At 38.3% G+C, this 20,432-nt stretch overlaps 1 protein-coding gene across 6 annotated transcripts in view; it reads left to right on the top strand.

Annotated features, from left to right (window-relative positions):
• ACSL6 (acyl-CoA synthetase long chain family member 6) overlaps nt 1-20,432 on the top strand; it is a 110,160-nt gene that overhangs the window by 64,741 nt on the left and 24,987 nt on the right. For 2 of the 6 annotated variants that reach the window (XM_072990177.2, XM_072990178.2), the window contains exons 3-12: nt 1,473-1,587; nt 6,280-6,344; nt 7,224-7,325; nt 7,420-7,519; nt 9,648-9,826; nt 10,234-10,266; nt 11,125-11,176; nt 13,117-13,190; nt 15,612-15,830; nt 16,817-16,951. In XM_072990177.2, the coding sequence (XP_072846278.2) occupies nt 1,473-1,587; nt 6,280-6,344; nt 7,224-7,325; nt 7,420-7,519; nt 9,648-9,826; nt 10,234-10,266; nt 11,125-11,176; nt 13,117-13,190; nt 15,612-15,830; nt 16,817-16,951 (1,074 nt within the window). The remainder of the gene's footprint in view (nt 1-1,472; nt 1,588-6,279; nt 6,345-7,223; nt 7,326-7,419; nt 7,520-9,647; nt 9,827-10,233; nt 10,267-11,124; nt 11,177-13,116; nt 13,191-15,611; nt 15,831-16,816; nt 16,952-20,432) is intronic. The other 4 variants (XM_072990179.2, XM_078385750.1, XM_072990180.2 and 1 more) reach the window with 2 other exon arrangements.

Below are 20,432 nucleotides of genomic sequence, written 5' to 3'. Positions count from 1 at the left end.
ATATATCCAGTTTTTTGTGTATTTGCACTGATTCAGTAAAATAATGGAAGCCTTGAATGAGAATATTACACAAGTATGTATTTTATTTATTTATTTATTTATTTATTTACTTACTTACTTACTTACTTACTTACTTACTTACTTACTTACTTACTTACTTACTTACTTACTTACTTACTTACTTACTTACTTTATTTTATTGTTTATTTATTTATTCGATTTATATCCCGCCCATCTGGTCTGTACGACCACTCTGGGCGGCTGTTTAGCAGATGGATTTATAATGATTTGCCTTGAAGGGAACACATTTGGGCACAATACAAAAAGGATGATTTGCTAACAGTTTCTATTTATGCATGAGATTACAGAACATTTGAAGCATCCAATTTTACCATATTGATTTTTCTGAACATTATGTTTTGTACCTAGTGTTTTTAAAATTCTTCTTGCTGGCTGAAGAAACGATCCCTGCAGACACTCACTGTGGAATTAAATGTATTTTTCATGAGTCGTTCTGCATCATTCATGTTGTCCACAAAGCAAGACAGTGGTGGGAGCAGGAGAGGGAAGGAGATTGATTTCTGCACAGCTGCATGCCTCAACCTTTGGTTATTTTTTTCCTACAGATGTTGACAGCATTTCTGTAGAGCTGAATGTTAGCACAAGATGAATTCTGTGGCTCTCCTGTCTCTCCTCATCTCTTAGATATGTTTTAGTGATCTGCTTATTTTATAAATATCAGAACTTTTCTCAACTTTCCTATTCCACAAAAAGAAAACAGAGAGATAGACAGAATAGATTTTTCAACTTGAGAACTTTGTATACACATTTATAGTACTGCACTTAATTGTGCAGTTCTATAGTCACCCAAGGGTAAGTATCATTGAACTCAGTTGGATGTACTACAGAGTAGACATGCATAGGTCTGCAGTTTAAATAGGAAGAATCTGTACTTGTGAAGGCACTTTTTCCCCATTGATAGTGTAGTTTGGCAGTGAATGAAATGTTGTTAATCTTAAGAGCTGACAAATACATTTTGATGTTACAGTGTTCCACAGATCCTTTTTCATTGTCCAAACCAGTTATTAATATGAACACAGAAATTCTGACAACTATCAAATTGTAGCTGACTGTTTACATAATACTATCAATCAGAAGACATTTTACAAACATAGGGCTAGTCTCTTGTGTCCTAGGACCCCAGAGTCTACTTTTGGAGACCTTAGAGTGGGACCAAGGTGAAAGAACTGGGAAAAGCCAGAATAAAAAGCAGTAGTCTGAGCAAATTAGGTTTATATACCGGTAGGTTTCATTTCAGTTTGTATGTGAACTAAGAAGTATTTAGCATCATTTTATCATACCGTCATTAAGATTGCTAGTTTTTTGTAACTGAGAACCTGAAATGAGATTCCAAAAGCCATGCTCTTGCCATACAGACATTTGATCTCCTTGTCTGTATTATTTCACTGTAGGGCTGGGATGGTGCACGGAGATCTGTAATTGGCGAGAGTTCACAATTGCTAACTCACTACTATGATGATGCAAGGACCATGTACGAGGTTTTTAGAAGAGGGTTTAATATATCCGGTAAGTACTTGCAAGCATTACTGTAAGTATTATTACATATAGCATAATGTTAATTTTTATATTCTGTTCTTGGTTTTCTCCCCTTGTACCTTCACTCATAGTATATATTCCATAATTGATTGTATATAAAGTATATACAATTTCTGGCCACAATCAAAACTTCGCTGGGTGTTTTACATTTAGAGTGAAATACTGTGCAAAAAGATAAGTAACAGTTTTAACACAAGGTAACAATGAGCAGGAAAAGTTAAAAAATAAAATAAAACTTAGACCAACACATCTTAAGTCTATTTAATATCAACACTTCCATAAATCATCAAAGATGTTTACAGAAAAGTTTAAAAACCTTAGAAAACAAAAATATCTTCAGTTGACTTTGAAAAGACCAAAGTATAAGTGCCCTGTACCTCTTTCTTGAGGGGACGTGGTGGCGCTGTGGGCTATGCTGCAGAAGCCTGTGTTGCAGGGTCCGAAGACCAGCAGTCATAAGATCAAATCCATGCAACGGAGTGAGCTCCCATCGCTTTGTCCCAGCTCCTCGTCAGCCTAGCAGTTTGAAAGCATGCAAATGCGAGTAGATAAATAGGTACCACTTCAGTGGGAAGGTAAAACGGCGTTCCCTAGTCATGCTGGCCACGTGGCAACAGAAACTGTCTTTGGACAAGCACTGGCTCTACAGCTTGAAAACAGGATGAGCACTGCCCCCTTAAGTCGGACACGACTAGATTGAAAATGTCAAGGGGAACCTTTACCTTTACCTTTAAGTCTTTCTTGGAAGGAAAGTCCGTAACTGGTGTGTCACCACCAAAAAAAAAAAAAAAAAGCTTTTCCCCTGTTGTATCTTGTTAAGTAGGCATAGCTGGAGAAGAGCTCCCAAAGACTTGTTAAATACATGGGAAGATGTATGACCAGATTCTGCTCTAGCATTCTTGTGAAGAAGCCCTTGTCCAAATAGCGGTGAGACTCATCCGACAATAACAGATAAGGGGTTGCTACTGCGCTTAGGTCAGTCCCTTGGCCTCCTTTTGCCTAAAACATTTTCTGTTTTCACAGGCAAGGGAAAGAATGCTGTTGAGCCATGCTCCAAAGTAGATTTTCTCCTGTACTGAACTGCAAGGAGGAAAGGAAAGTTATTCAGACACTAGACAAACTTTAAGCTTTTAATACATAAAGAGGTTAGGCAAGCTTGAGTAACCTAAATAGAACACCTGATTTTTCCATGGCTGATCATTAAAAAGGTCAGCTTTGATATGATTTAAACTTCTGGTGCTTGGATATAGGTCAGTTGGAGATGAAGGATAATATACAGAAGATTCGCAATGGGAAGATGATGAGCAGAGCAATAGTGGGAAGTAGTGAGGATTGGGGGTTATAAGAGAAAGATCTGCTACATGGCCTCTGCTGTTCCTAGAATCCTGCTGGCTTCCAGATGCTCAGGCAAGGGAATGGATTTTGCCTTTCTGTTTTCCAAAAGAAAATTTCTGCTCCGATTTAAAAGTAGGAGGAGAGAATTAGTTGTGTCAGCTCTTGGGTTGGTGTAATCTGGGGGTGGGGGTGGGGGTGGTCAGCAGACTGAGGGGACCGTGGATTCATATCTTCCCCTGACACATCCTCAGGACAGTCTCTTCTGATCCTTATTACTATTGGTGGTGATGAGGAGCCATAGAATGGGAAGGCCTCCCACCTTTCTGGTCACAGCATCCCTTTTGCAAAAGGATCCCTCTCTGTCTAGGGGGAGGTTCATCCTCTCCATGCATGGAGAGGTTGCTTTGAAGCATCCCACAGCTGCCTTGACATCCTTCTAGGTCATATACAACAACTGCTGCCTTGGCTAAAGAAATAAAATGAATAAATAAAATGCAAAGAGTTAGCCATAAACCTTCACGGTTTTCAAAGTTTTGGCTAACTTTTCTTTTCTTCTCAGGAACAATTATGCTGTTCTTAGCATAAGATTTATTAAACAGTAGTGTGGATATGTATTTCACACTTTGTCATATTCCAGAACAGCTTCGTCCCTAACATGTAAAGAACATAATGGCTTTCATTATGTGTAGAGAGCTTTGCCCTCACAGGTACAGTATGCACATAGGTATCTGCAATTAGGAGACAATGCTTTAGCCCTAGGACGTCTTAGGCCTTCTGCACCTCTCCCTTCTTCTATTTATTTGTTTTAAAGCCAGTTCTTGCAAGTCTATCCCTATCAATTGCTACTGCAAAGCTTCAAATTATTGGCTTTTTTTTACTACGTCTCTCAAGGAGTTGGAGTGGTGTGATGCAAGGCAGATCATCACTAAATATAATTGAGCCTAAGTATTTATCAGCCCCAGACAAGCTGCAGGTTGCTCCGTATCACTGGTTTCCCTGATACTATTATTGCAAGTACTGTACAGTTTCTCTGCAGTGACACTTGCAGTGCAGCACAGTGCAGTTCAGTGAGAAGTCAGCCTCCATAAGGCTTTTCCAACCCTGTAGAGTTGTGGCTCCTAACCTTGAGTAACCAGGTTTTCTTGTAACTCCAAGAAACCCTAACCATCACAGTTGGTGGGGAAGGCTTCTGGAAATTGCAGTCCAAAAACATCTGGGTTACCCAAGTTTGGGAACCACAGCTGTAGAGGGTTACTGTACACCAGGAGCCAATGTAGCAGAGCAGATAGAATATCAGACTAGGATTTAGGAAATTTCGGTTCATATCCTCATTTAGCTATGGAAACTCCCTGAGATGGGGTGACACTAGCAAACCTGCTCATTTAATGTCTCATATACTTCAAGAATCCTACTAGGGGTGTCATAAAACAGAACTGATTTAATGTCACATCACACACACGGGATGACAGCATTGATGAACGACTGAGGTGTTTGTACAGTGAATCAGTTTTAGAGATGATGAACATTTTCATCCCAGGGTTAGCATGATGTCCTACATCAGCAGCACGATGCCCGACAGATATTTTGGGGGAAAGCCATGTAAGCCCCACACAGCATGACCAGTGATAAGGGACTTTAGGATTTATGGTGGAAAACATCTCAAGGGTACCAGGTTGCCAACCAACGTTGTAAAATGTTTCAGGTGGTCCAGTTTACAGTTAAGGCAGTTAAATGCTATACAAAATAGTCCTTAAGCTAATTCTTACTTTCCCTTGCAATAAGGAAGCCTACCGTGCCTGATATTGAGCCTTACACTGTTTACTTGCAGAATTTGGCCTTTCCATGGTGTAGCCTTGTATATTAGGCCATAGTTGGTCGAGCTACAGAATGAGATTATGTAGCAATCCCACTTTATTTTTAAGTAGTCCTCTCATGTAAAGTGTGGCATTGTTAAAAGAATGTGCTTCACTTGCTTGATACAAGGGATGTATTTTATGCAGAGAACACAAGATGAAGATAAGGAGAAGATCGGTGTGTACAGCTAAACCACAACATCATGTTCTTCCCTTTTCCCTTTTTTAAATCCTTCTGCTGTTGATCTACACTTAGCTATAACTATTGATGCAGACAGTTATACTGTATAAATCTAATGAGTCATCAATGATCTGATATAACTAAGGGCTGTAAAATATTACAAGAATGGGTCTTAACTTTGAGTCCCAGGTATTGTTACAATAGAGTTTCTGTCCCTGATTATTGACCATACTGGATGGGGATGATGGGAGCAGTAGTCTCACATTGCCTAAGGATCCAATATCTGGAACCTATGAGTTGGACCTTTGCCTGTGTCATGACAACAAGACCTGAGAGTGCCTTCGTAATCAGCTGGAGGTGATGGGAACTGTAATCCCACAATATCTGGAGATCCAATATTTGTAGCCATTGTGCTGCGCCTTTATGTACTGTACGTCATGACATCAAGAATTAAGAGTACCTCCACAGGGTTTCCTGTGCCCACAGAAGTCTTTTCTGGAATCAAATCAAATGTAATAATGTCTCCGTCATTGTACAGGGGCTTATATAACTCTAACGTCTAAGAATATACACCATGTATACTTTTTGGCAGTTTTTTCTTAATCCTGTAAATTAAGGTAAAACGTGGGCATAATCAGTTATGACAAGTTACAGCTTCTGTTCAAGAGCAAGAGGGAGACAAGGAACACATGTTAAAATGATCCTACAGTAAATCTAACAACTTTGGAAATAAGTGTTATTTTTTAATACATTTTATTGGTTCTCCCTAGAGCTTGCTACTTTTTATATTCGCTTTGCACTTCTGAAAACAATCACATTTTTATTGTTGCTGCTTTTGCTACTGTTGCTGCTATTATTATGATTGATTAGGATTTTCCAGAATTTATTTTTGCATATAATAAAGACAAAACAAAACAAAAGAATGAGCAGTGACATTAAGTCCAGAATTAGGTGCTTACCATGTTTTGGAGCAAAGTTTTCTTAATAAGGCAATGGCGGTGCTTAATACAACAGTAACATTCTCATTTAAAAATGAAAGCTCACAATTGATTCCTAGGTAATTAGAGAATGCAGCATTCCATTAGGCAAGATAGCTTCTTCTTGCATTTGATGGCCCTCTATATGAACTCTTGAATTGCTGACACTGCAAATTGACCTTGATAATAACAGTGGTTTATTTTTAAGCATGCTCTACCGGCTGAGGAGCAGTCAGGGAACCAGGAAATGCATTATTAACTTTCTTTTGGAAAAGGATTATAGACTTTACAGTTCCTATTATCTGTTTTTCTTTAGAAAATGGGCCCTGCTTGGGATTCAGGAAACCCAAACAGCCTTATCAGTGGCTGACCTATAAAGAGGTGAGATTCATATATTTTTTCCCCTAATAAAGCAAACAAATGAATTAGAACAGAGCTCTTGAAAAAAATGTGTAGTGGAGTCTTCCTTAACACAGTGCCCCTCAGATGTGTTGTTCTCTTTCTCTCTCTTTTGCATCCATAGGCTGCCTTTCTCCCAGTGAGGGGCTGAGGTGGCTCAACATGTTAAAGCAAGTCACACTAAAGTTCCTTTCATACCAGCTGGTAATGAAGAAAGTTGTTGCATAGCCCATATGGAGGCCACTACACTGGAAAAGCTGTTCTAGTCCAGTGTATAGCATTCGGGCTGTTTATATTCTGTCTCACACAAAATCCACATCAAGACAGATTCTTCACAGAGAGTGTGATTTCACTGGATTGTGTCATCCTTGATCTGTGCCAGTGCAGATTAATAGTTGCACATTTTTAACTTAATCTCTAGTAACTGAGAATGGCTGAACAAATTATTCCATGGTATAATTGTGTTCAATTCAACTTTTTTGAAGAATTTGGAATTCCTTTGCCAAAAGCTGGGAGGGGTCTCCTGGGATTCCTTTTGGGAAGAAAAGCAAGATAGAAATAAGATGGATGGATGGATGGATGGATGGATGGATGGATGGATGGATGGATGGGATAGGATAAGATGGGATAGGATAGGATAGGATAGGATAAGATAAGATAAGATAAGATAAGATAAGATAAGATAAGATAAGAATGTAGTCATTGGAGATTGGTGGGGGCAGGGTTCCCTTGATACATTATGATATGTTATTAATATGTTTTAATTCCATGTTAAGGCTTAAGTAAGCCTTGACTTGCCTCAGAGTAGTCTGTGAAATGTTTCCATGTTTGTTCTTTTTAAGCATTTTCTTTCACTTTTAGGTTGCTGAAAGAGCAGAAGCACTGGGATCAGGCTTACTCCAGAAAGGATGCAAACCATCAACAAGTCAGTTTATTGGGGTCTTTGCACAAAACCGGCCAGAGGTAAAGCGTAAGAAAGCCAGCATCTTACTTCCACCTTGACATTTTATTCATATTTATTGCCAAATGTAACATATTTTTCATCATTTCCTTCCAGTGGATCATTTCTGAGCTGGCTTGCTATACCTATTCCATGGTTGTGGTTCCCCTGTATGATACGTTAGGCCCTGGAGCCATTCGTTATATTATCAACACAGGTAAAAAATAAAATAGATTTATTTATATAAATAGCTTCTGAGTATACTATTTTTGTTGTGTAAAACAGCAGCCCATTTGGCTGTTTAAAAGGAGACATATTTAAGAAGCAACCATTCGTTTACTTCTAGTGAAATGAGATTCAATCGGAGTTCCCAACCTTGGGTCCTCAGATGTCCCTGAACTCCCAGAAGCCTTCACCACTAGCTACACTGGCCAGGATTTCTGGGAGTTGTAGTCTAATAACATCTGGAGACCCAAGGTTGGGACCCGCTGTTGCAGAGGAACCAAGAAGATCTTGCACCAATACATTTTGTTGAGAAAATGGTTACAAATGGCTGTTTTACTACACTTCTGCACAAGAACCAACTCTGCTTTTGGAAATAATCATTTTCTCCATGCTAAAAAGTCAGAATTTCAGCAGGGGAATCAAAGCTAATCATATCACAGAATCAACAACAGCAGACATCCAAGCGGGAATTTAAATGTTAACTACTAGTATATTTAGAGATGAGCTTATCCATTTTGGCTTTATTTTTGTTAATTAAATCATGACATGGTGTAATATGTCATGTGTTGTTGTTCAGCTGAGGTTATATTTACCTAATTTTCAGACCTGCTAAGGACCAGATGATTTTATGTCCTGATATAGAATTCAAAGAAGGTGTACTTTCTTTTTCACATGACTGTATATAGGTTTAACTGATTAATCACTTTGCAAAAGTCAGTACCCCCAAAATATTTTGATATCTCCTTGGACTGTGTCACCACTTTCCTTGGAGGAATATGGCTTTGAAAAAAGAAAGAGCTAAGGAAACATATCTGACATTACAGTATTATTAAATCACTGTGCTTGCTGCCTGGGGAATTCTTGGTACAGTATTCCAGAAATACAAATCTGCACACTCTTATTACTTCTGTAGGGAATCACTAACATCTGACTATCCTTGAAGACTCCATAAGTAATAATAATAGTAGCAGTAATAGTAACATTGCAGCATCTTTAAGATTAACAAGTTTATTTATGTACTTCTCAGCCACAGTTTAGGAAGTAATGGCTAGAATCTTGTTGCTTACAGACACCAGTGCAGTGGCTTAAATCACAATGATTTATTGCTAGTTATGGAGTCTCTGCTTGTATTTTCCATCACATCTCAAATCAGTTGACTAGCATATAATGAGGAGTAAAAGGGTGACTCCTTAACTACTGGCAACTCACTGCTATGGTTTATGCCTTGCAGTTATGATGGTGTGTGCAGTCAGTTTCTGGTCAATAGCAACTGAAATGAGCTTACCATATACAGTTTAGCACAGGTTGCAAGTACAAAAGAGAGAAAGAGAGAAAAATACACTTTCCTAGATAGTTATATAGACCTGTTAAATTGTTCAAGATGAGAGATCTCATACCAATACATACAGCTTTGCCTGTACTCTCCATAATGATGGAAGGAGTTTGTTGCTGTGGCTAAAATACAGATAACACTTTTGGTGTATTTTTGTGCAGTCTGGATTGGATGAGGTTTTGGAGAGGGGGAGATATAAAGTGGTTATTTGCCTACTTATGTAGTCTGGGATGTAGTGCTCTCGGGATGTATGTATAGTCTTGAGTATATGATTTTTGGAGGTTCCCAGTGTGGTGTAGTGGGTAGAGTGATGGATTAGGAAAACAGGGTTCAAACCCCTGCTTAGTTATGGAAACTCACTGGGGGAGTGGAACTGGAAAACCCACTCCTTGAATATCTCACTTAACATTAAACCCTACTAAGTTGCAATAAGTCAGTTCCAACTTGATGGCACAGCTCACACAAACAGGTTTTTTGGAACAGGTAGTTCTTTGGGTATTTCTGTATACAGTCTGGAGAATATAACTCCAAGAGGGGTGGCTCTTGGGTTTGTGGCTCTTGGGCAAGGTGATCTGGCTCCCGGTATCATAAGTTTCACTAACTACCAATAGATTTGCCTATCATTAGTTGTATTGTTAATGCCTACCCAGCCAATGGGCGCTAGTCACCACTGTATACATGTATCTCTGCATAATTGTCACACAAACATTTTCTATAATTTTAGAGAGAAAAAAACTCAGTTGATTCAGTATAATTGTCTGAACATTGTTTTGCTTGTTTGTTTTAGCTGACATTTCTATAGTAGTTTGTGATAAACCCGAAAAAGCCAAAGTCCTGTTAGAAAATGTAGAGAAAAAAGAAACTCCGGGCTTGAAATTCATTATTTTGATGGACCCTTTTGAGAAGGATCTTAAAGAAAGAGGACAAATGTGTGGAGTTCATATCCAAGCTATGCAGGAAGTAGAGGTGAGGTTCTCTTGCACTGCTTTATTTACATGATGTTAAACAGTGTTTGAAAAGAGTGTATAATAATAATATATTAATGTACGTGTAATATTTCCTCCTATTCTGTTATGTTACTCTCTTCCACACAAGACAAATCAAGATTAGCTCCAGTGCTATCAAGTACAGTTGATTGGTTGAGATGTTAAAGATGCCTAAAGTAGTAACAAGAGACAATAATTTTAAAAATTTTGGTGCAAAAAACTGACTTGCCATTTTTTAAAAGTGTCCTTGTTTGATATCACAACATGACATAAGCAAAGAAAAGGGACATGAAAAGCATCCACAGAGCAAGAGACATACAGCTCCTGAGACAAGGGAAACCTAGTCTGAAGATTTTAAACCATTATCTTTTGATTCAATTTTTTCAGGACTGTGGTCGAGAATGCCGGCATGCCCCTGTTGTGAGTATAAGCTTTTCTTCCTTTCTCCCATAATACTGTGGATTGTGCTCATAAATAACCCACCATTCGCATCCATGAGCCTCATTGAAATTAATGAGGGCTGCACATAAACCAGTTTGTTTCTTCGGGCACATCCCATTTCTTCTAATAGAAGTTTATGATGCAGGCAATTGTGGATTGTTCCCAAACTTTGTAAAATCTGCACTTTAAACATTTCCCAGTACAAATTGCTTTCGAATGGAATAATTGGCTTATATCAAGCATATTAAAATGGTGTGTTGTAGGTAGGTTTACTCCTCCACCACCACCTTTGAAAGGGAGAAGACATGAAGGAGTCAAAGTAGGAGAAGCTTGGTGGAGGGGACCAGGGGAGATTTGGTTTGGTAATTTTGGTAAACTCAAAATTAGGGAAAGCTGGTGTGACTTTGATCTCATGACAAATATTGAACTAAAGCATGATGGCAACTTCAGAATTGTACTGTTGTGAAAGTCTGAACAGCTGCAAGATATTTGCAGTCTTGGGGTTTAACATTACTGGGTATACCATCACTAAAATTCACAATACTAGATAAACATGTTTATTCAGAGGTACAGTGTGTCCCATTGTCTTCAGTGGAATTTAACCTAAGTAAATACATGTATGATCACATTTGAAAACTTCAACATGATAAACTATTAACCAAAAAATATCTGCTTATACTTGGAGCAAAGCCCTGTGGGAAAAGGAAGACTCAATATTAGAAAGACGAAACACTACGGAAACTTACTATAAATTTCTTGCAATGCTGAATCTGTTAAAGCAGGTCAGTCCTATAGACAAAATAGGGAAGTCATTAATTTTTCTTCTGATCTTTTTAGCCACCTCGACCAGAAGATCTGTCAATTGTATGTTTTACTAGTGGCACTACAGGTAAATATTATCTCTTCTGTGATTGTTTTCCCTGACTTTAATAAGGAGATACTGTACAGAAATAATATTTAAACACCTATTGAAACAATAGGCAAATAGATACCAGATATCAGATGTGAATTAAAGTTAGAATGTATGCATTTGATTTGTAAATGGATATATGTATACAAATGTGTGTGTGTATAAAAGTTGAAAAGAGGATTGCCTCTTCCCTATTGCCTAAAGCAGAGGTTTCCAACCTTTTTTGAGTCACCATCACACTCAAAGAATACAGAAATAACTAAGAACTCTAGGTTGCCTGTAAGTCCAGTTCAGATTAAAATTATCTTATCTGTGGGCCAAGAGAATTAAAATAAAACAGTATTGTGTGTACCATATTTAATATAAGAAACATATAAATAATTTCAACTAAAAATGACCTCCAAGAAATCATTTTGTGAACCCCTTGGTTGGGAATCCATGGCCTAAATCTTTTATCTTCCACCAAGTTGAGTTTGCACCACTGTCCCTAAATGTCCAAACAGAAGTTCAAACCAATCTTCAGTATGTCTTTCCAGCCCAAAGCTGATCAAGTCAGTTAGCTCTGTATGCTGAGTTCTCCACTTTTCCATAACCCTACTTCTATGGTTATCATTCCATTGCAGTTTCTCGCCTTTCAGCCTGATTCTTGCCAGTTTATACATATGATTGAGGCACTCAATACTGTAGAAGTAAAGGTACTGGAGATACAGGAACTATCCCATGTCCACCATGCCTTTCCAGAAGATGGGATCTCCCTGTGCCTCCACAAATGTGCAGGGTCAGCTTTTGTTTCTGAGCGTCAAATGATAATCTGAGATATTCTGAATGTCACCAAAATAAATCGGGATGATATTTGTTTCACTTGGCAGGTAGAAGATCTAGTCTACAGAGAATATTAAAATGGTTTCTCTCAAATTACTGTAAAGTATAGTTTACAAATAAAAATTTCCAGTATTTCTCTATTATTTCTTCTTTATAATCTACCTGCTGACTAAGTATTCTAATTTCTAAGTATCTTATCATGTTTCCTACAAGTCTAAGGCCTTCACCTTATGACACATCTTTACTGTACGTTAGTTTGTGATGAAAGAGAGAAATACTATATTAGGGAAAAAATCATATTCTTTCTCTTACTTGTATATTTCTTCATCAAATGCTTCCTTTTGAATTAAACTATTACTTTAAGTGAACTAATGTCATATTAATCTTGGAACTGCAGAGCTGGATGGGACCCTATGGATCATCAAATCCTTGATTCTTGCTTGTTCAAAGATCAGTTGAGGGCTATCATTACTGCTGAACATAGTGGAGAACAGAGACTATTAAGCAAGGTTGCTGTAATTACTTTGGCTGTAGATCTACAGCATACAGTAAATAAATTTTTAAAAGCATTCAGAAGCAGTTTGCTTGACAGGGTAGTTTCAGAACAAGCATATTGTTTTAACCTATCCTTTAGGTATAGCTGATGAATACTTCAAAGAGATCCCACTGAAGATAGCTTTAGTGTGCTGTGGCAGAAGATCAGATAGAAAAGCACACCACTGGGAATGGAAAATACCTTTGTGGTGTCTTCTTTAGGCACTTTTGGTGATTTATATTAAGAGTTTTGCCCCCTTGCCTTCTTTTTTAAAAAATGTCTCTTTCTGAAAGGCTATTTCATAGAAAGCATTCAAAATTACTGCTAAATAAACTTGTGATCCTTTCATGGATCAACTGGAATATGAGCTGATCAAGAGTCAATTGTTGAGAGAGTCCAGTGTAATTGGTCCTCTCTAATTTTATGTATATATCAGGCATGCAGCATGTTCATATATTAAGTAACAGAAATTCTACTTAACCAACATTGTTTGCATTGGGGAGGGGGGATTATGTTGTCAGTAATATGGTTTGTGTGTCCTAAGTTTCTGCTACTTTTCCAGGTAACCCTAAAGGTGCAATGCTGACACATGGGAATGTGGTTGCGGATTTTTCAGGTTTTTTGAAAGTGACTGAGGTAAATATTGTACTTATTTATTTTTTCGATCAGCAAAAATTGGAAGCAGAATGACCTGTGTAAATTATATTAATGTGGAAACATCTACAGGATGTGAAAGTGTCTCTTCTAAGGGCCAGTCTTGTCCCTAAAGTGCTCTTGTCAAGATTTTTCTGTGGAATAAAGAAGCCACCAAAATAATTCAACATCCTTAATAGCAACATTAGCTTGAGATGACCTGTGATATTTATCACATCCATAAAAGATCTCAAAAGGCGTGTCTAACTAAGGAACTAACAATTCTGTTTATTGTTTCTCTTGGTTTTATACCGAATCAATGCCATTGTTTTGGAAGATGCAGGACAGAATCAAGTCTTACTAGTATAAATAATATATTACACATCATCAGATCAGTTCCAGTTTATGACAGTACTTTCAGTGGCTTCCCAGGTACACTCATTACTCAAGAAGAAATTTATCATTCCTTTATTCTCGGGGCACCCTGGGACTGTGCAGTTTATCCCTGAACACACAGGATGGCTCTTCTCCTACAAGGCTCATTGGAGAATCAAACCCTTGACCTCTGGAGTGCTGCATCTCACTGAACTATCTAGCCGGCTTTGCTAGAATAAAAAAGAATAAATTTTCAATGCTGTTGTCAGTCCAGAGTCATAAAAGGATTGTTGACCCATTGTTTTATCCATACTTAACTACACCGAGAAAGCACTGGACTGTTAGAGAACATTTCATAAAATGAGGTACATGCTCAGTTTCTCTTTTGTTTCTGATATTCAGAAACAAAAGAGAGTTATTCAGAGAAACATTGCTATATAGTTCTGTAAAATATTGAACAGGAATACGTTTTATATCTGGTTTTGTGATTACTATATTTTTTGCTATTTCCGTTTAATCATCAAGATACTTTAATAATTTTGAAAAGGATAGATGTATTTTTAAAATATTTTATTTTATTGTGCCTTTTTTAGCACATGACTCTTAGGAACTTCACATTTTATAGCAGTTTTGTTTTACAGAAATTATTTTTGAGTGTTTTCATTTACTTTCTCTGAATGCATTTTGAACAAATGAAGGAGACTTAATAAAATGTTGGCCCCAAACACTTTGAGATGAGGGAAGCAAATGCCTGCTAAGTATTAACTTACACAGAATTTAAAATAGATACTCAAATGAATATATAAGTCTTAGTAGATATCAACAATGTCAAGAATGCAGTATTACTTTATTAAAATGGCCATTATTTTCTCTGGTAGGATTGCTGCATCTTTAACAACCTGATAAACAAGTGTAATTGATCGGTCTTCTTTACTGAAATCCAATTGCTGAGGTACACAAATCTTGCTGTGCAGTTATGCACAACTTGGCATGCAACAGATAATGACCATGGATATTTCTTAGTTTACAGCAATTCACATCTAAAAGTTATGCCATTGGCATTAGTGCACGGCAGGATTTCCGTCATTGTATCACATCCTCTACTGTGTTCTGTTTAAGAATATCCTACCTGAATATGCCAAGAAGAGAATCTAGAACCATGTGCATGCAAAGCATGTGCTCTGTCAAGGAATCGTGCTCCTTCTTATCTGGCAGCTGGAGATGTGCAAAGAAACATGCTACTGAGGAAAAAAGAAACATGGCAACCTTATGATGTAATCCTGTGGTGTGGATCTTCTGAATACCTGCTAATGCTAAAATGGGTGTCAGAAAACAAGCCTAAACCATTGTGCACCTACAATGTGCAAAAGGGAATAGATGGAACTTGATGACAGACCACATGCTTTGCATGCCAGAAGTCCGACAATTTATCCTTGGCATCTCCAGCTAAGGCTAGAGGAGATTCCTGTCTGAAACTCTGGAGGCCATATTTGCCAGTCAGTGCCAACCGGCCACTTGGCTCATTATAAAGCATCTCTGTATGTTCCTTGTCCTTGTTGTGTGTATATTAGACACTTTATTAGGTTGCTTAGTAATTGGGCACTTTTGCTGGAAACCCTTTGATGACATAGAGAAATGTGCCCTGCTTTTGGACTATCTCGGAGCAAATAGAAGTGTCAAGGAGAGACCACACAATGCTCTTTGGGCTGGAGGCTTTCGGTTTGCAGTCCAAGCATTTTGATGAAAGGGCATATCCAACCTTTCGGGAGACACCTGCCCTCGCCTGTGCAGTGGAGGAGAGCTCTCTCTGCATACCCATCCTTGTGTCACTACTCACCACTCTTGCTAACATAGATCCATCAGTGTTGTGGCCTAACACACATTACTTCAAACACTGTTCTCTTTTTCTTGCTTAATAATCTTTTACCCCCTTTTGCTCCTCTTGGTGCCATGTTTCTTTTTATTTTATTTTATTGTTTTATGACTTTCTTGTTGTGTCTTCCTGTCAGTGTTTCTTTCCTTTCTGTCTCCCATGCCCTTCATCTGCAGAAAGTGATCTTTCCGAGACAGGACGATGTGCTCATCTCCTTCCTGCCTTTGGCTCACATGTTTGAAAGAGTGATACAGGTAAGAAACCTGTCTAGACTGACCTGGGCCTTGCGGGGCTCCTTGTTGTGTTTTTTTTTCCAGAGTCAGTGGTCTCCTACATTTGAGGATGTACACATTTCCTATTTGCCCTTAGCACACATGTTTGAGAGAATGGTACAGGTAAGGTTGTAGTGTCAGTGGAGATCCACTTTCTTCCCCTGACCAATAAATACATCTATGCATAAACAGTGGGATGCTTCAAATGGAATGCCAGAGTATAGTTCAGTATTACAAGAACAAGCAAAGCCTCATGCTGGGTTCATGTCCACCATCCCCCAATATTACCATGAGGAGTTTGAAAGATCATATTTCATATTAACTACAACTGGTTGTCTTATTCAGCCCTGGAGGAATTGTGATTCAAATTGAACTGCAGTTAATGGGAACAAGCCAACCTGAGGCCATTTCTTAAATGCTACATGTGGCATTTCAAGAAATTGTGTCCAAAATATGTCTTTCTGTTGCTTTCCAGCAGTTAGCATTGGAAACCAACCATGTAGATCAATTTGCAAATCATGCTGAACTGCAGTTTCCATGATACATTGCATTGGCTGTGTAGACTAGAGCTGATGGGAATTGCAGTTCTGCTCCTGGATAGCTGCATATTCCCCAGCTATATGATAAAACATGCTAATCTGGAAAGAGTTATTAGGCATATTTGGATATATTTCAAGTATATTTCTTTATAATGGTCTTTTCACATAAGACATTTCACCCTATGTGGAAGTGGCCTTAACTGTTGTGGGTATGTACTTGAATTAATGTAGTTAGCTGTAGAGCTAGGCAAAGGATGATAAAGACAATGGCATTCTGTAGAATCATAGAGGGGTTTTGTTTTTTTTGAAAGGTGCCGTGATAATAGCAATTGCCACTCAATTTGTTCAGAAATCTTTCAGTGCTCAAAAATTGTTTCCCTTGCAAATATGTATTTGAGGAAGGAAGAATTTATTTGTGTGAACCGATCCATATTGTTTCCCAAATCAAGGAGAATCATTCATTAATACCTAAATTCTTAGAAAGTATCCTTTAAAAGGTACAAGAGGAATAGGCATGTTAATGTATGTGAACTAAGGAAATCAATCTATTTTCTTTGCTCTCCCCACCAGTCTGTAGTGTATTGCCATGGGGGCCGAATTGGCTTCTTCCAAGGAGACATTCGTCTGCTGTCTGATGATATGAAAGCACTGCGCCCAACCATCTTTCCTGTTGTGCCAAGACTGCTGAACAGAATGTATGACAAGGTAACATTCACATTCATATTGGTGATTTATTTTAAGCCAGTGATGATCTACACCTTTTTCTTTTGACTTCTCTAGGCAAGGGGTCAGACTTGGCATATTGTGTGTGCTACATCCGTTATGCTACACTGAATTGTTGCTCAATTTGTGCATGGTAAGGTGGGGGGGGGGAAGCCTGCAAACTTTACATTTTTGTACCACAACACCTAGAATCTCCCGACCAGCATGACCCCTAAGGGGATTCAGTGAACCAGAGCATCCACTGTTTGGGCCTGGTGTTTTATGAAAGGAAACAAGCGTTTCTATGCTAAATGCCACTGCACTTTCCTTTGACTTCCCTCAACTAAGCAGGGCATAGAAAGTGGGTAACCCACAGTAAAATGAATGCAGACTGGGCAATTATGGGAGTTGTGGTCCAGAAAAGGAACCCTTCCAAGCTCTGATATATTATGTCCCTTAAAGCATTTTCTGGTTTGGCAGAAGGATGGGCCTCCATAACTTTTGGTGTCCCTTCCAGCACTACAGTTCTATAGGTCTACGCATCTATGATCCTGTGGCCTTCCACAAACATTAAAGCCGACCCTGGGGGAAAATGCTAATGGAAAAAATAAGGAGCATAAGTTATGATTCTGCTTCTTGTATTTTTTGTGATTGAATATATGGTTGCTGTAAATATTAGATTTCTGGAAAGAGGATTTAGACAATGAAGAGAAACACCCAATCATGTCCTACGCAAAGAACTAATTCTACATGTATTTGTCTTGGTATGTCTTCTTGAGCTTACTGCGATATATATTCTGTTAAATTAAATTGCTGTTACATCATAGTAAATATGCATAACAAATTGATATGTCTCTATTCATGAGGAAGTAGAGATTGGCTGTTAGGCGACATGGTCAGTGATTATTCTAGATGGTATAGTCCCAAGAGTAAGTTTTTAGGCTCTGTTGTGAATCTCTTTCCCAATATAGCATAGCAGTAAAACAGAACCACAGCTAATGGCGTTGGGGGTTTAAGAAGCAGGAGACAGAGTGAACTGGCACTTCTCTGTGTGTATGTGTGCATGTGTGCGTGCATGCATACTTGCATGCACGTGTGTGTGAAGCCTTAATAGGGCAAAAAAAGAGTTAATCTATGATTGTTTAAAGTTATAACATATTTAATCTGGATCTCTAAAGAAAATGACACCATGTTTTTTCCCCTGATTTGTGCAGATTGTCCTTATTTTCCTCTGCCTTTTTTCTTGCAGAACAGGTGAATGTGTGTCACTCATGGGGGATTTCTGTAACATTCTCATGCAGGGTTTTAGTTTTAGTTCTCCTTTTGTTTGCCATCAGTAAAATCAAATTTAGTTTAAATGTTTTCCTGATTATTAATGTTTCAAGTGGTCCAGCAAATTTGCTGACTCTCTGAGGCAATTACTTCATTCAGAGTTTTACTTACGTCTTAGTTCCTTCATCAAAACAGCAGATCCCAATGACACCATATTAGAGGTATACTGGAATTTGACACATGCCTTGCAGAATTTTTGTATACATATAAAAATCCAACTTGAAATCACATCCCTGTTTATAAACCCTGGTTTAACAAGCAATGTACTATAGCGAAAAATATTCTGGTGGTAAAATATAGGTCATATAGGGAACAAAATTTGACAAGGATTCCTGCTAAATGGGTTGTGATGAAAAGAAAGCACAAAGCTTTAATGAAGATGAAAATGTTTCAGGCACAGAGAGACCTGTGGCAGCATTTAATAACTGCATCAAAACTAAATGATTCAGCCTTCTTTTGGAGGATTGTTGCCAGAGGCTTGCATAACCATTCAACCAAATGTGATTCCTGTATTTCTAAAAATGCATGGGATCATGTTTTCAGAGCATTTATGCAATGGATCAAGAATGTTCCCAGGTTTTGCAGAGAAGTTTGAATTGTATAGGAGAGTGGTTGCCAGTATACATCTCAGAAACTACCAAACTGAACAACTAAAGTCAGGCAAAGCTCCAGATGCTGATAGTTCCTAAACACTGTATTTATAACTTGAAACCTGTTCTATGGGGTTCCCATTACAGTGGTGCCTCGCTTGACGACGATAATCTGTTCCATTCAAATTGCTGTTAAGTGAAATCGTCGTCAAGCAAAATTTAAAAAAACAATTGAAACGCATTGAAAACCGTTCAGTGTGTTCCAATGGGCGAAATACCTCATTGTGCAGCGAAGATCCTTCATAGGGTGGCCATTTTCCGATGCCTGTATAGCGAGGAATCCATCCTAAAAACAGTGGGGAGCCATTTTGCACAGCGGGCTGCCATTTTGCAACCCGCTGATCAGCTGTTTGGAAATCATCGTAATGCGAAGAATCGGTTCCCGAAGCAGGGAACCGATCGTCGTGAAGCGAATTTTCCCCATAGGAACATCGTTTTGCGATCACAATAGCGATCACAAAAAAACATCATAAAGCGGATTTGTCATTTAACGAGGTAATCGTTAAGCGAGGCACCACTGTAATTGTCTATTTGTGCTTAGATCTATTTTTAGTGAAAACCAACACTTTACTCTTAGAATAATTGATCTTTAACAGTTCCTCACTTCAGTATGAGTTCAGTGCCCTCAAAAGTATCCTTAAACCAGTGCTAGTTAGAGACAATAACCCAGCAGCAGAAGCAGCATATAAGAAAGTGGACGAGTGGCCAAATTAAGTAGATGAAAATCAGGATTTGTCAAGCTTTTCACTACTGACTTAATACAGAAATTAAACACTGTGGGGGCTAAGATACAACCCTATTTGACACCATTAAAAGTGGAATCTAGACAAGATCCCAGAATGGTTGCAGTTCACCCGTAGTCTTTCATTTTCACATAGGTGATGCATAAGCAGCAGTAAAGATCTATTAATACTGGTGTTCTCAAATTTGAACCATAATTTGTCTCTAGGGATAAGATTGAACACTGACTTAAAGTCAATGAAAACTGAAAAAAGGGCACTATCATTTGGTGAGACATATTTATCTACCAAATGCTGAAGGATAAATCCCTTGTTCATCGTTGACCTTCCTGTTCTAAATCCAGCCTGTTCTTCCTCAAGAATGTTTCTAAATGTAACCAATTTTTCAAGCAGAGGATGAACTGTACTGTAGTTTTCTAATAATACTCAACAAACTACTGTAGTTGGATGATAATGGGCAAGGCCACATCTGTTTCTTCTCTTTTTTACTGGGATAATGATGGCTAAGCCCAAATGCTGTGGGATACATGCTGTTAGGTCAATCCATGTGAACAAAGATGCCAAGACTGGGGTCTATCAGTCTAAGTTAGCCTCTGACAGACCAGAGGGGGGGTATTATTCCAAGGTTAAAATACATTGAGTACAGGTTGCTGTCCTCTGAAGATGCCGGCCACAGAGACTGGCGAAACATCAGGAAGAACAACCTTCAGAACACGGCCAAAGAGCCCAAAAAACCCAGAACAACCATTAAAATACATTGGT

The sequence above is a fragment of the Pogona vitticeps genome, chromosome 2 (genome assembly GCF_051106095.1).
Source record: "Pogona vitticeps strain Pit_001003342236 chromosome 2, PviZW2.1, whole genome shotgun sequence".
In the NCBI taxonomy this organism is placed as follows: Eukaryota; Metazoa; Chordata; class Lepidosauria; order Squamata; family Agamidae; genus Pogona; species Pogona vitticeps.
This window is presented reverse-complemented; position numbering and strand designations above follow the sequence as displayed.